Source organism: Rattus norvegicus, chromosome 8, assembly GCF_021556685.1.
Source record: "Rattus norvegicus strain SHRSP/BbbUtx chromosome 8, alternate assembly SHRSP_T2T, whole genome shotgun sequence".
Lineage (NCBI taxonomy): Eukaryota > Metazoa > Chordata > Mammalia > Rodentia > Muridae > Rattus > Rattus norvegicus.
Genome location: NC_141541.1, coordinates 121,886,873 through 121,902,500, shown reverse-complemented (window position 1 = coordinate 121,902,500; position 15,628 = coordinate 121,886,873). Strand labels below are relative to the sequence as shown.

Here is a 15,628-nt window from a genome sequence, read left to right as displayed (position 1 = left end):
AGGGTTAAAGGATCAGAAATTAAAGGTTATCCTTGGCTACATGATGAACTCAAGGGCAGCTTTGGGACCTTGTTTCAAAGAATAAAACAGGCCTGGAGAGATGGCTCAGCGGTTAAGAGCACTGGCTGCTCTTCCAGAGGTCCTGAGTTCAATTCCCAGAGCCCACATGGTGGCTCACAACCATCGATATTGGGATCTGATGCCCTCTTCCGTCATACAGACAGACATGCAAATAGAGTAGCATATCCATAAATAAGTAAACAAAAGCAAGCTGTGGTGGTGGCTTGGTGGATAAAGGCACCATGCATGCATGAGGACGTGGGTCTGGACCTCTGGAAGCCATGTCAAAGCTTAATATAGTAGTGCGCATGAGTGGAACCCCAGTGCTCCCGTGGGAGAGGGAAACAGAAGGGTTCAAAGCTTCTAGTGTGTATAAATACACTCTCTCCGAATTTAAAGTGTAGGTTAGAAAATGTGACCAACTACCCAAAATGTTTACCACTCAGATACAAGCATATTAATTCTATTAATGAGACAGGGTTACGTAGAGCCTGAGGTCTGGATCCCACTGTGTAGCTGAGGGTAAACTTGGACTTCAGTTCTCTCGTTTCACTTCTTGAATAGTGTTAATGGGTGTAATATCACGCCTGGTTTTATGTACTGCCAGGAACAGAACCCAGTGCTGCTTGCATGGTAGCTTTTTTTTTTTTTTTTACCAACTTAGCTAGAGCCCAGCTTCACATTAACACTTTTTTTTTTTTTTTGGGGGGGACAGCGTCTCAAACATAAGCAGAATTACATTTTATACATTCCGTATGTTCCTAGACACTAAGGCAGTCCTGAGAAATGGGCCAAAGATGGGCCTTTGACCTGCACAAATACATGTAAATACACATGCATCTCCATACATACATGAACACACACACACACACACACACACACACACACACACACACACACACACTTCTACTTAACTGTAAAGAGAGACCGCAGCACCTACTTTGAGCAACTGTTAATCTCTTAGGTGGTTTGTAACTGGAGATGTCTCACCTCGTAGATATCACAGAGATTCAGAAACAGTCAAACCGGGATCAAAAACGAAGCCCTCTGCTAGCCTAAACCAGCACTCTCTCCTACCCACTTTGAATCTCAAGCTAGTGAAGTGGCTTCACCCAGCCCACTCAAGTCTAGTTGAGATTTAAGTCAGACCTCAGAGTTTAATACCTGCCTGATACACTAATGACAGGAAGACCACAGCTTGCATTCAAATTTTATTCATCAGAAAGACATGATTATTTCAAGTCAGAATAAGGGACATTATTCAAGTTTTGTTCCAACTCGGCACACCAGCTGTGTATTCCTATGGTATCCACTCTCTTCAGCCTTCCTGGTGGCCACGAGGGTGGGTGGTCAGGCAAGGCAGGGCTGCAGTCACCAGCAGGATACACACATTCCACAATTCTGTACCATAAGGGTGGTCCACGTAGCAAGAGTAGGGTTGTGTGCCCAGAGGATCAGTCGTCGCAGGCGGGTCAGCCCTGAGTCTTGACCAGACTGGCCTGGAAAATGGCCACTGAGGTCAGCCAATAACCGGAGTGTCAACAAACTCTACTGTACATAGCTCTAGGGTCCCATTACTGCAGGGTGACGACTCCAGTTCTAGCACTGTGATGTTGTTTGGGGCTGAAGTGGTCAGGATGTTCCTTGGCACAAACAAGGTCATTTGTGGGCCCTTTGTGGGCCAGTATCGCCCGAGGTTAAAGCCATTGATCCATACTTGGCCCTGAAGAGAAAGGAGAGAGAGAGAGGAGAGATCATCAGCTGAAGATCACTAGTACCAGAGAGGCAAGAGACGGCCCATGAGTCCAGCATCCCAGTATCTCGTGTTAGGTGGGAAATGGGTGGGAAGGACACTAGAGCGTTCTCCAAATGCCAATCCTTGCTGCAGGAGAAATGCACGTGGAGCCTCAGATTCCAGAAGCTACAGCTTGGGAGGCACACCTCACCACATTCTGTGATCTATCCTGGCTCCCAGATACTGCCCGTCTGTACCCCGGCCCTCTCTGCCACGGCTGCCCACACCCTTCAGCGGGAGAGTCTCCCTGCTCTCTCTGCTGCCCTACAGAGAGAGGCAGGGTCCGGCCATGCTGTCTAGTGTGCACAAAGTCTGCACGCAGTCTAAGAACCGTTTCCCCAAACAACCCAGCAGGAATGTGAGGGCGTGTGGAGCAGGTGCTGTAACCTCAGCCCTGGAGGCTACCGGAGGGGGGACTGGTCTGTGTTGGAAGGCAGCCTGGGCAGTGCAGTGAGCTTAAGCCACAGCAGTGGGCCAGGAAGGGGATGGGAGCAGAGGGCTACTCAGCAGTGTCCACATTGCTGTTGGGCATGTGGCGCTCATAGCTCTCCTCTGAGGGAGGATGGCGCGTCTACTTGGAAGACAAGGTTTTCAGAGTCTTAGAAGCTGTGGAGATAACTCCCGTGAGCGGGGAAGTTGCTTCCGGAACAGACACAAACAGGGTTCGAGGGGGCAGCAGAAAAGAGGGAACATTCTGTTGAAAAGTCAGGGAGGGTGGGGGCTGGGGTCACACAGCCAGAGGTAAACAGAGGATCTGGAGGAGGAGGGAAGGGACAGAGGGAGAGGACAGAAGGGACGAGAATGGAGAGAAGGAAGGAGCGTGGTACTCGTGGTGATCCCTCCTGCTCATTTTTAAAATGAACTATTAATATTTGCACAGTCTTTCTGTATAGCAAAAACTGGCCTGAGTGGTCTAGTTCAGGTAATCCTCCTGTCTCTGCGTCCAAAGGGCTGAGACTGCAGGGATAATAAGGCTTCCCTTGGCTTTATTCCGGTCCACCTAAACGTCTTCCCTGGTGTCCCATCTTATTCTTGTCCCCCTGCTAGCTGTCCGACCTCAGGCAGGTCTCCATTTAAGTTCTCCCAGCCCAGGGTCGATGGCAACACACAGAGTCTATACGGTCTGAGAACGGTTCCCAACGCAACTCAAGATGAAAGCAAGGGTGTGTGAGGTGGGTAAGTTCAGCCCTTGGGAGGCTGTGGCGGCAGAGGACGGTTATGAATTTGAGGCCAGCCTGGGACGCAGCACATTTCTGGTGGTCGGCCCAGTGCCTGGTGCAGGGAGTGGGGAGGAGGTGGGCTGCGCTGCTGGCTCAGTGTGGGCGCTGCGTACACCGAGACAAAGCTGCAAGCCTTGAGCACTCACAGAAGGAGGTCAGCGACTCACAACTGCCTGTCTGTTGGACTAAGTCATTTAGAAAAGGGCGACAGTTTCGAGGTTCTCAGAACTACTTTAGTTCTTGTTTTCACAAGGGATCCGTTATCTCCCTCCGTCCTAAAAGGCACAAACCATAATAGTTTCACCCCGGCTTTATCAGCGCCATCTCTGCCAGAATCCTGTTTTCACGGTCGTAAGACCAGCTCCTGATTTCAGTTGCCCTGCATTAGTTTTGACTAATTTTTACCTATGTGTAAGTGTACATAGATGGGCTGGGAGGATGGCTCGGTGGGTGAGAGCCATGCGTGGGCAAGCATGAGGACACAAGTTCAAATCCCCAGCACCCACATAAGAGAGCCAGGCGCGGTCGGTCCTTCCCATGCCTCTGATGCCAGTGTTGTGGGAGACAGAGATCGAAGATCACTGGAGCTTGCTGGTCTCTGGCCTAGCTGCAGGTTCAGTAAGAGACCTGAGTAGGGGGGTTGGGGATTTAGCTCAGTGGTAGAGCGCTTGCCTAGGAAGCGCAAGGCCCTGGGTTCGGTCCCCAGCTCCGAAAAAAAAGAACCAAAAAAAAAAAAAAAAAAAAAAAAAAGAGACCTGAGTAGGACACCTCTACTCCTCTGACCTCCTCCCCTGTGACACAGGAGCATGACACACATACACAGACACACATCACATACACTCACACACATACACAAATCAGTGTACATATGCACTATTGTTTTAAATATCGCACGGCACTCAAGGGTACGAATATACCAAATATTTTTAGGGACAGGGTGGGTTTGTAGCCCAGGATAACCTCAAATTCACAATCCTTCTACCTCGGTCTCTTGTACACTGCGATTACAGGCATGTGCCTGACTAACACATTATCCCCTCCTCCTCACCTTGTCTTCCATGATAGGGATTAAAGCAAGGCCCATGCAGGCTACCATGACGCTATATTTGCTGGGAAAAATCCCACCGGCTATTTACCCCTTTGCTACTGAAAACAGGTCCTCGGGTGTTTCTAGCTTTGTGCGGTCAACAACATTGTTTTTGACTTTCTAATTGTTTTCATTTGTTTGTATTCTTTCCCCCAGGACAAGGTTTCTGTGTAGCCCTGGCTGTCCCGGAACTTGCCCTGTAGTCCAGGCTAGTCTCAAACTCAGAGGATCAATCAGTCTGCCTCTGCCTCCCAAGTGCTGGGATTAAAGGCATGAGCCTCACTGGCTCATAGTTCTTGTTTGGTTTTTACCAGTACCCTAGCTGGCTTGGAACTTGCTACATAGACATGCTGACCTTGAATTTGCAGTGAGCCTCAGGCCTCTGAGTCTGTAGTGCTGGGGTTTTAAGTAACCACGCTAGACTTCCGGTTAAAAGTTTTAAAGACTTTATTTAGTTTTATTATTATTTTTTTTTTTGGTTCTTTTTTTCGGAGCTGGGGACCGAACCCAGGGCCTTGCACTTCCTAGGCAAGCACTCTACCACTGAGCTAAATCCCCAACCCCTAGTTTTATTTTTATTAACCTACTTATTATTTATTTATTGAAACAGGGTTTCTCTACATAGCCCTGGCTGTCCAGCTACAAAGAGAAACCCTGTGTTGAGAAACTGAACCGAGTAACTATTAACTAACCAGCTAACTAAATAGTAAGTAAAATTAATGCTGAAAGAGCCGAGAGTGTAGCTCAGTAAAGAACTCTCGTTTAGTACATTTGGCTGGTCTAGGCCACAGTGCGAAACTCTGCTACCGAAGACCAAGAAGAAAAATATATGCTGAAATTATTCTTGGTAAATTATTCTTGGTAAATGGAAAGGTTTATGCTAATGAGGTGGCTGCAGGGGCTGGGGGTGTCCCATGGCAGTCCCAGCTTCTACAGTCCAGGGCAGAAGCTGACTATCTCTGACCATCTTGACCCCGGCCCACACTCCTGCCCTTTGCTATTAACACTGAGGTGACAGCAATGAGGAAGTTCCTGTAAGTACCTGACCTACTTTTCAGTGAGCGTGCGTCTGCCTTAACTTACCTGGACATAGTCATTCTTCCCAGAATTTACAGCGAAGCTTTCTTTCTTTCTTAAATTTATTTTTACTTGATGCTCATTGCATGTGTGTCTGTGTGAGGGTGTCAGATCCCCTGGGAGGAGAGCTATGGTTGTGTGCTGTTATGTGGTTGTGCTGGGAATTGAATTTGGGACCTCTAGGAAGAGTGTCCAGTGCACCTAACCTCTGAGCCATCTCTCCAGACCCTGGAGTTAAACTTCCAGTACTGTCTTTTGCTTTGTTTGAGACAGGGTCTCAGTAGACAGGCTGGCCTGGAACACAGTTATTTACGTGCCTCTGCCTCCCAATGTGACACCATCCCCCGCCCTCAATGCTGTTCTAAGACATTCAGATGTTCCCTTAAACGTGAATGTAGGTTGAGCATGGTGGCTCATCCCTTTAGTCCCAGCACTCGGGAGGAAGAGACAGGTAGATTTCTAAGTTCAACATCAGCCTGGTCTACAGAGCAAGCTCCAGGACAGCCAGCATAGTGAGGCCCTGTCTAAAAAACACAAAGACAACACAAACGAGATAATAGACTACACTGAGAGGAGATATGGGTGCGGGGGGGGGGGGGGGGGATCGGGGAACACGGAGGTCCGTTCTCAAGGTTAAAATGCTCTCACCCCTAACTCGTCACACTGTGCTGTGAGGTTGAGCGAAAGCTTGACTTTATAAGGTAAATCGTCAAGGGGCGCCCTTAGAGGTACGACTGTATGCGGATCCCCTGAAATAAGCAAGGGGACAAGCTTTCCTTTCTCCCCGAACCCCATGGCTATCTGCAGACTGTGTGAATTACACTTACCCAGGTCTTACTATAATCAATGAAGCAGCTCTGAGTTCTCCCTGTATTTAGGAAGCATCTGGGGTGACTTCCTATTCCCCTGACAAATACCCAAGGCTCAGAGAAAGAAGAAGTCTGGGAGCTCTCAAACCCACAGGCAGGCTGCAAAAGGCACGCACGCAGGCATGCAGGCACACACGCACGTTCCTCAAACTTTAAAAGGGAAGGGAATCCAAGTGTGGTGTCTTTAATCTCAGCACTTGAGAGGCACAGGCAGGTGGATTTCTGCGAGTTCAAGGCCAGCCTAGTCCACAAAGTGAGTTCAGAGTGAGCTCCAGAATAGCCAGGGCTATGTAGAGAGACCCCGTCTCTAAAGACCCCCTCCCCCAATAGAAGGGGACGGGGCTGGAAGGTGGCTCGCTAGTTAAGAGTTCTTCTGTTCTTAGAGAGGATCTAGGTTTTGCTCCCAGCACCCACAGGGCAGCTCACGACTGCATGTAACTCCAAGGGATCTGACGCCCTCTTCTGGCCTCTGTGGGCCTTGTGTGCATGTGGTGTACACACACATACCTACAAGCAGACAAACACTCATACACGTGGCATTTAAAAGACATGAAAGGTTGGGCAAAATGACTCACTTGAGGGCCAAGAGGTGAAAGAGAGCATAAAAGATCAGAAACAGTCCCAGTGTTCTGTGATGAGGGCATATATATGTACACAAACATGTGAACCACCACCACCACCACCACCACCACCACCACCACCACCACCACCACCATCATCATCATCATCATCATCATCATTCTCTCTCTCCCCCTCCCTCCCTCCGTCTCCACTCCCCCTTCTCTTTCACACACTCACTAAAATAAACTCTGTGTACTAAAAATCAAAACGAACCCACTGCAGTTAACGACCTTGCCGGGAGAAGCCCAACCATCTAGTTTCCGGGTTCACAGGGTTTATGAGTAGAAAGCATAAGTTAGACTTAAAGGATGACCTTGTAGGGTTAGCACCATCGGAAAACAGGCAAAGGGAATGTGCTAGAGTCTACCCTTTCTTCGACCCTTGCCAGGCACCGTAGGAATGGCTTGCAGGATGACAGACACCTAGTTTCCAGCTTAAAGCCAGTTGACACCCAGTCACACCCTGGTAAGGTCAGCAGCAGAGCCACAGTCTGCCAATCCTCAACATGGTGAGTGACCGGGGGTTTTCACCTTGTGCTTTGAGACAGAAATGCTCACTGGTACCTAGGGCTTGTTAGTTAGGACAGGCTAACTGGCCAGCACACCCCAGGGTTCTGCCTCTCTCTGTGTCTCCAAGGCTAAGACTACAGGCAAACACCGCCACTGTTTGCAACATTGTTTACGGCTCTGCTAGGCATAGGAAACACTTTTACCAACGAGCTAGCTCCTTAACCTTCTTTTTTTTTTTGGGGGGGGGGGGTTCTTTTTTTCGGAGCTGGGGACCGAACCCAGGGCCTTGCGCTTCCTAGGCAAGTGCTCTGCCACTGAGCCAAATCCCCAGCCCCTCCTTAACCTTCTTATAAATTCATTTAAAAGTATTCATTTGGCTGGGTGGGGTGGCATACGCTAGAACCGTGTGTGTGTGTGTGTGTGTGTGTGTGTGTGTGTGTGTGTGTACAGTGTGTGTGTGTGTTCATGTGCACCATGTACATTCAGGAGCACAGGCAGGTCAGAGAAGGGTGTCAAATTCCCTGGAACTGGAGTTACAGGCAGCTGTGAGGTACGAGACAAAGCTAGATTCTCTCCAAGAGCAGAAAGTGCTCCTAACTGCGGATCCAACTCCAGCCCCACACTCTTTTATGACACTCCACACTTTCTTTGAGTCAGAATCTCATGTACTCCAGACTGACCTCCATGTGCACGCAGAGCATGACCTCGAACTTCTCCTGTATCCTCCTCTACCTCTTGTTTGGGTTTGGAGACAGCCCTGGCTGTCTTGGACTCACTCTACAGACCAGGCTGGCTTTGAACTCACTGACAGACATCTGCCTGCCTCTACTTCCCGAGCGCTGGGATTACACCACGAAGCACAGCTTGGTGTGATTTTAATGAAAGAGGTCTCCACGATTGTTTCAACCTGGGATGGAGATGAACAGAAGAGATGCCTTTGCCTCAGCACAGCAGGACGCCGTACGCACGCAGCGCACAGGACCCACACATTCTGACCATCAGAGCCCTGGCGAACGTGGCTCCCCCAGAGTCTACAGTCAGTCGGTGCAGAGTGCAGACAGGTGCTGACCTGTGTGGACGGAGCAGGCACGCCTGACCCCCGAAATCCACTGAGCACATTTGCTTAACCAGAAAGCCACATCCGACCCAAGAAAAGCCAGAGTAACCAAAAGTGGTGCTTTTATCTCATGAACTGAATTTATCAGTGATTTCATTCACGAAATCAAGTTAGTTCCTTGGTAACAAATGAAACAAAAGCTAAGTGGCCCTCAGGAGGGAGGGGCCTCTAAGGAGGAGGAAGACAGGGTCCATGGAGCATTAACCCAGTCTGAGGACTGCTCAGGCCTCAGTGTCATGTGGTCAAATCCTTCTCCTTCTCCCATATCGTCTGCTGAGGTGTCCCTCAGCACACGGTGAGACCCAGGGGAGGGGTGGCTTCTCTGTGTTCACAGAGGGTGTACATGGAGGCATTTGCCTGTTTGTGTGTAAATGGAGATCAGAGGTTGACTTTGAGTGCCTCCCTCTGCTATCTTATCATTACTAAATTCCATTGCCTGAATCCATGTCTGTGCACCATGTTTGTGCCTGATGCCCACGGAGGCTAGAAGAAGGCATCAGATTTCCTGGGACTAGAGTTGCAGATGGTTGTGAGCCACGATGTCGGAGCTGGGAATAGAACCCTGGACCTCCGGAAGAGCTCTTAGCTTCCGAGCTGTCACCCCAGCACTCTCCATTACTCTTCACTCTCTTTTTTGGAGGCAGAATGTCTCCACCGAAGCTGAAGCCATCTCCCTGACTGTCCAGAGACCGCCGGGATTCTGTCTCCCCTCCATGGCCTCTGCTTCAGTTCCTGCCTCCAGGTTCCTGTGCTGACTTCTCTCAGGGACAGACTATTATTACCTGAAATATATTAAAATGAGGCCTTTCCTTTCCATGTTTCCTTTGGCCATGAGTTTTATGATAGCAACAAGAACCTAAGACACCATTGTAAAGTAATCTAAGCGTGACTCTCTAGAGAAGCCTAGACTGTACTATAAGGTGCGTGGACCCTGTGTCTCTCCCCCTACCCCAACCCTCCCCTAGCTGCCTACCTTTTTGTATAAGCCTTGGGGCACACTGAATGCTTGAGGCTGGAGATGTACCTTGATCTGTGAAGTTTTATCTTTTGGTTCTGAGGTTCTGAGTTCAATCCCCAGAACCCACATAAGAAACCTGGTGTGTTGGTGCATGCTTATCAGACCAGCACTGGGGACGTAGAGGCTCTAAGGGATCCACCGGTCAAGCAGTCCAGCTGAATTTGCAAGCCCCAGGTCCCAGGGAAAGACTTCCTAAGAAAACACGGTAGGGCAGGCAAGCTGCCTCAGCAAATAAAGGGGCTTGCTGTGAAAGCCTCAAGATCTGAGTTTGATCCCTAGAATCCAAAGTGGAAAAAGGGAACTGATGCTAAAAAGTTGTCTGTGATTCCTGTATCTACGCTCACACATACATGTCACCTGTTTGTGATTCCTGTATCCACACTCACACATACATGTCGCCTGTCCGTGATTCCTGTGTCCATGCTCACACGCATGTCACCTGTCTGTGATTCCCGTGATCACACTCATACACACACATCACCCACACATGACAGTAATAATAAACCAAGTAAAATAAAGTCAAACAAGCAAAACAAAACCAAGGCAGACGGGCTCCTGCAGTGTGTTTATACATTCAGGTCAGAGGTCAACCCAAGGTCCCATGGAGCCCAGGCTGTCCTTGAACTCCGTATGTGGCTGAAGATGATCTTGAATTTAGGATCCTCCTCCCTGCCTTCTGGTGCTGCTCAGTACCATCCACCCAGTTGTAAGTGGTACTCAGGGTTGAGCCCATGTAGCAAACACATACATGGATACATACATATATGTATGGATACATATGTATACATGGATACACACATATATACACTAGTACACTCTATCAAGCCACACTCCGGTCTCTTTCCTCTTTTCAATTATTGAAATGCCCTGGGTGGCCTAGTCTAAGAGGCTGGGTGGCCAAAGCCAGAGATTCTGTGTGCTAAACCGGAGGAAGAAGAGGACTTCCTATGGTACCGTAGCTGGGAGAGGGTCCGGTGCATAAGGCCTTGCTCGGTGGCCCACACAGGTAAAAAAGAGCCGCCTCTGACGGCCACAGTGCCCTTCACCTTCTCTCACTTTAGGTTCTTCTTGGCAGGGGAAAAACCAAAGGTGACCTAGGAGGCAGAAAGTCCCCTGCTAGGCCGCAGGGGAAGACCCAGGGTGCACGTCTGTTCTCAGGCCCCAGGGCCTCTGCTGGGAGAGAGAAGAAAGGCTGATGAACCACAGGCAGAGAAAGTGAGAAGATCGCTTTTGGCTTTGAGGAGGAAGACAGGAAGGACTGAGCCTTCCTTCTAGAGACCACTGGGCAGGAAGTTAGGACAGAGCCTGACAGGAAGCCCAGGAAACAGGAGTCCCAACTGATGGCAGTCAGAGAGGAGGTCCCCAGGGACAGGGCAGAGAGTGTCCAAGTTTACCAGGCAGGTGGAGCTTGAACGTGGGAGAACATGGTGGTGACCGATGCATAGCAGAAGCCTCACTGTGCTTGGTGCATGATGAATCAGCCAGGAGGCCAAGGATGGTCACTTCCAGGGGGCGGAAGGGATGGGCGAGGGTCAAACGGACCCACGGTTCTAGGATTTTTTGTTTGGTTTGGTTTGGTTTGGTTTGGTTTTGAGACAGTCTCTCGTGTAGCCCAGGCCGGCCTGGAACTTGTTACTGTAAGGAATAAATGGCTATGGTCCATTTACAGTATGAGGTATGCTTACAGTTAATCACAGTCACGAGCAAGCAGGAGTCTCGGACCCCTCTCCCACGGCCGGCAGTTAGCACTGATCTCAGAACTCTGAGAACCGGAAGATTACTGGAGTCGGCTCCTGGCTGAGCCCAAGATCAGAGAAGGGGGCAGGGGTGAGCCCCAAAGTATTCATTAGATGAAGCTCGGTGAGTGAAACCAACAGGACAGGGAGTCATTCTGGCCTGTGGGAGGTGAGGACAAGGAAGCCTCAAAACCTCAGATATTTATCAACTACTGTCTTGAGCCAAGAAGCACCCGGCCCTTTTTGCCTTTTCTCCAAGCCCGAGTCTCGTTCTGCACACCTGCGTATCAACACTGCTTTGCTCTCTCCGGTCTCCCAGACTTGTTACTATCTGATTTCCAACGCTATGCGTACTGGAAGATGACTTTGAATTTTTGATTCTCCTGCCTCCAACCTCTCAAAGACTGGTTGTGCCAGTGTGTGTCACTACACTGGTTTTTTAAAATTACAGTTTGTAATCTGCGTTTTTTTTTTCTTCTCTCTTTCTTTTTCGAGACAGGGTTTCTCTGTATAGCCTCAGTTGTCCTGGAGCTCATTCTGTAGACTAGGTTGGCTTTGAACCCGCAGAGAGGCTGCCTGCCTCTACCTTCCAAGTGCTAGATTTAAAGGAGTGCCACCACCGCCCTGCTCAAGCTGTGTCTTTTCAATGATTAATTTATTTGTCACTAAGAATTCCCCCAACTCCCTCCCCCACCCCCTGGAACTAAAATTTTTAAAGTATTTATTATCCGTTTGCTTACTTTCTCTGTGCAATTGCTATTCAAGTTCTCTATCCACGAGACCTTTTTTATCGTATGTGTATGGGTGATGCCTGCACCGACATCTGTGCACCATGCACAAACTGCACTGTGGAGGTCAGAAAAGGGTGACGGATCCCCTGGGACTGGAGCCACAGACAGTGAAGAGGTGCCATATGGGTAGTGGGAACCAAGCCTTGTTCTTCTGCAAGGGCTTGCTCTGAGCTGCTGAGCCATCTCTCCAGCTCCCCTAAATGGTTTTCGGTTGGTATTTCTTCCTCTTACTAAGTGGTAAGAACTCTTTATGCGTTCTAGATTGAAGCCCTTTGTTGATGATAGGATGTGAACATTATTTTCTTTCAGACTGCGGGCCGTCGTATTTGAAAAGTAAACGTTTTTGTTGGCTTACACACAGTTCTGCTAGTCTCTACCCAACAGCGACCTAGCAACAGCTTACATCATCATCGGCCGCCACGTGCGTGCACCTGGCCAGGTGTGTGTCAGGCACGTAAGAACACTGCTCGCACCCCAGCGCTCTCTCCATCTTCTTTCTCTCTCTGTTCCATGTGTTCCTGGCTGACCTCTCTTTCTCTCTTCCTCCTTTCCTCTCTGTCTTTCTGTCCTTCTCTCTCCCCTCTTCTCTGTCCTCATAGCTCTGTTGTCCCTGGGTCTCGTCCCTTCCCCCCGTTCCCCCACACACACAAAGAGAGAAAAAAAAAGAGAACTGAACATTCTACAGTCAGGCCTGATGCTGTGTACCTGAAGCAGTCAGGAGCATCAGAAGCTCAAGGTCATTCCTGGTTACACAGCAAATTCAAGGCCAGCCTGGGCCACGAGAAACACTATGTAGACCAAAAATTGTTCCCCTCATAAGCATGCGTTTGAAGAGGCCCTGGGGATGGGGAGGTGACCCATGGTTGAGGGTGCTTGTGTGACAAACTGAATGACCTGAATTCGATCCCCAGGACCCACATGGTGGAGGAAGAAAGCTAATTCTATGGCTCTGACCTCATGCTTGCCTTGGCAGGTACACGTGTACACACATTTGAACGCACACAAGAAATGAGTGTAATAAGAATAAAGAAATAGGCCCCAGCTCTTCCTGGAGGAAGCTGCCATTCAATGAAGAAAGTTGTCAAAGAAAATGGGGCAGAGGAGGACACCAAGCCAGACACTGGGTCCCTGAAGATCTGCCACAGTCTTGTTCCTGTGTGAGTGACCCAGTGGGAAACCCTCCCCACATCACACAGCACCTAACTAGCAGCCTTCTGATTCCTTCTCAGATCCTAAGAACCAAACACTTGAGGCTTGAACCCAAAGGCTCTTCAAGAAGACGCCTACCTTGGCCCATCCGGGAAACTGGATGAAGGTGTCCTGCGGCAGGTCTGGGATGCCCGAGGGGATGGAGAAGTTGCCCACGTAAAAGGTGGGGAGTGTGAAATTTGAAGAACGTAAGGTCGAGTGTCCATCGAGGTGACCCTCATCAGCGGCCTCCCAGTTCCCAAGATGGCTGCGTGCCAGGGCCTCAGTGTCCAGTGGGAACATTGTCCAGTTGGTGAGGACAGTGAAGTTGAGGGTCATGTTGGAAATCAAACCCTGGTAAGGGAAGGCACAGAGTCAGTCAGTGGGGAAGCAGGGACTCATGGATGTCACTGACCTCCATTGCAGCAGGAAATGAGGCTCAGCTGTGTGGACAGCAGGTGACACAGGGCTGGCTGGAGGCTCAGTCCAATCGACTCTTTCGGCAGGAATGAAAATACTCCGTCCGTCCGTCTGTCTGTCCATCTTGTTTTTTCAAGACAGTTTCTCTGTGTAGCCCTGGCTGTCCTGGAACTCGCTCTGCAGACTACATTGGTTTCAAACCCACAGAGTCTGCCTGCCTCAGCCTCCCAAGTGCTGGGATTTACGGAGTACACTGCTACCAATTGGCTCCTTTTTTTGTTGTTGTTTAAAAAAAATTATCTTTATTTGTGGCGTGTGTGCGTACATGCATGCATGCATCTTTTGACATAAGATACCCTGGAGCTGGAGTTACAGGCAGTTACGAGCTGCCCCATGTGGGTCCTCGCATCTGAACTTGGATCCTCTACAAGTGCGCTCACCCCTGAACCACGCCTCCAGCCCAGGATGAAGACATTCTAAAGAGACACGTACGCGCCTCCCTCTGGCTGGCAGACTATTGAGACAACGGAACCCAAGGAACTGGAATTTTCCTAGAAATCTCGTGCTAGGAGAAGAAAGACCAAACAAAGCCTGGTATCATCGAGAGCCAGCCAGACCTGTCTCCCAGGAAGAGGTGTCACCGAGTGCTGACTACGCCTCAGAACACCGGCTGCAGAGACTGGAGCTGGGGCACATCTTTACCAAGACCGCCAGAGCGCCTCCAGCGTTCTATTTAAACCTGAACCCCATGTTAGGATGCGGAGGATGGACTGGGGTGCAGTAGGATGGGGTGTTACAGGACTTACTTATTTCTCTTCCCAGAGTGGCCACGTGGATAAATCTGCTTTTCAGTGTCCTGTATCTGGTTCTACTCTCCAGGCAGCTGGATCTGTCTGACCCTAACAGCTCCCGCAACAGCAGCAACATTTGGAAAGAGGTACCGCCCTATGCTCCAGCTTCACCACAAATCGCCAAAGTCGCCCTAGTGTCTGGGCTACAGGAAGTGGGTGCCTCAGAGAGAGCGCTCTAGCCTGAACCCCCTGCCTTCAGAATTTGCTAGAATGAAAAAAAAAAAAAAAAAAAGAATGCCAAGGAAGGGGAGAATGAGTTAGTAGGGAAATCTAGGAATAATCATCCCGATGCAGATGGCGAGGGGTCAGGCGGGAAGGGGTGCTCAGGCAGAAGTGGCTCTGCCCCTCACACCAACCAAGGAGCAAGCTCTGACCCAGAGTGGCCAAGCATCTGGCCAGCTGTGAGGACCATGTGTGTGGACATCTGTGGGATTGAATAAAGGCTCTAAGGGCAATGATGACACAGTGGACACCAGGATTGGTTTAGAAGCTCTCCTCTTTGACCTGCAGGGGCCAGGGGCTGAGGCAGCCCTGACTACAGCCATCACACGGACACTTAGGATCACGATATAGCGAACTTCTGTTTGTTGTTATTGAGACAAGGGCCCATGTGCTCTGAAGCCAGCCTGGCACGCCTACACCTTCCTGCTTTGGCCTCCCAAGCACTGGACTGCAGGGCTATGCCTCTGGGAACTCACCTAACGTCTCACAATAGCTTTTTTATTTGTTCGTTGAGACAGGATCTTGCTATGTAGCCCAGACCTCACAAGGGGCTGGGATTACAAGTGTGCATGCTCACATGCTCTCGAGTACATATGTGTGTGCATGTGTGAGTGTGAGTGTGTGTGTGTGAGTGTGTGTGTGTGTGTGAGTCTTGAGTGTGTGTGTGCGCGCGCGTGCATACGTGCATGTCCCCATACCTCATCCATTCTCTACTTTCTACATGAGGAGCTTTCCCACTCATGAGCCATCTCTCCAGCCGATATTTTTTTTTTCCTTAAACAAGTTAAACAAAACAAAAACCCAGATTAAAAGTGTAAAGTTTTGGGACTGGAGAGGTGACTCAGTGATTAAGAGCACTGACTGCTCTTCCAGAGGTCCTGAGTTCAAATCCCAGCACCCACATGGTGGCTCACAACCATCTGTAATGGGATCTGATGCCCTCTTCTGGAGTGTCTGAAGACAGCTACAGTGTACTTATGTATAATAAATAAATAAATCTTTTTTAAAAAATGTAAAGCTTCTTTTTTTTTTTTTGGTTCTTTTTTT

At 49.5% G+C, this 15,628-nt stretch overlaps 1 protein-coding gene across 1 annotated transcript in view; it reads right to left on the bottom strand.

Annotated features, from left to right (window-relative positions):
* Positions 1 to 770: 770 nt before the first annotated feature.
* Glb1 (galactosidase, beta 1) overlaps positions 771 to 15,628 on the bottom strand; it is a 73,001-nt gene continuing 58,143 nt past the window's right edge. The window contains 2 exon segments of the mRNA NM_001108192.2: positions 771 to 1,783; positions 13,188 to 13,442. Of these exon segments, the coding sequence (NP_001101662.1) occupies positions 1,580 to 1,783; positions 13,188 to 13,442 (459 nt within the window). The 3' untranslated portion in view covers positions 771 to 1,579.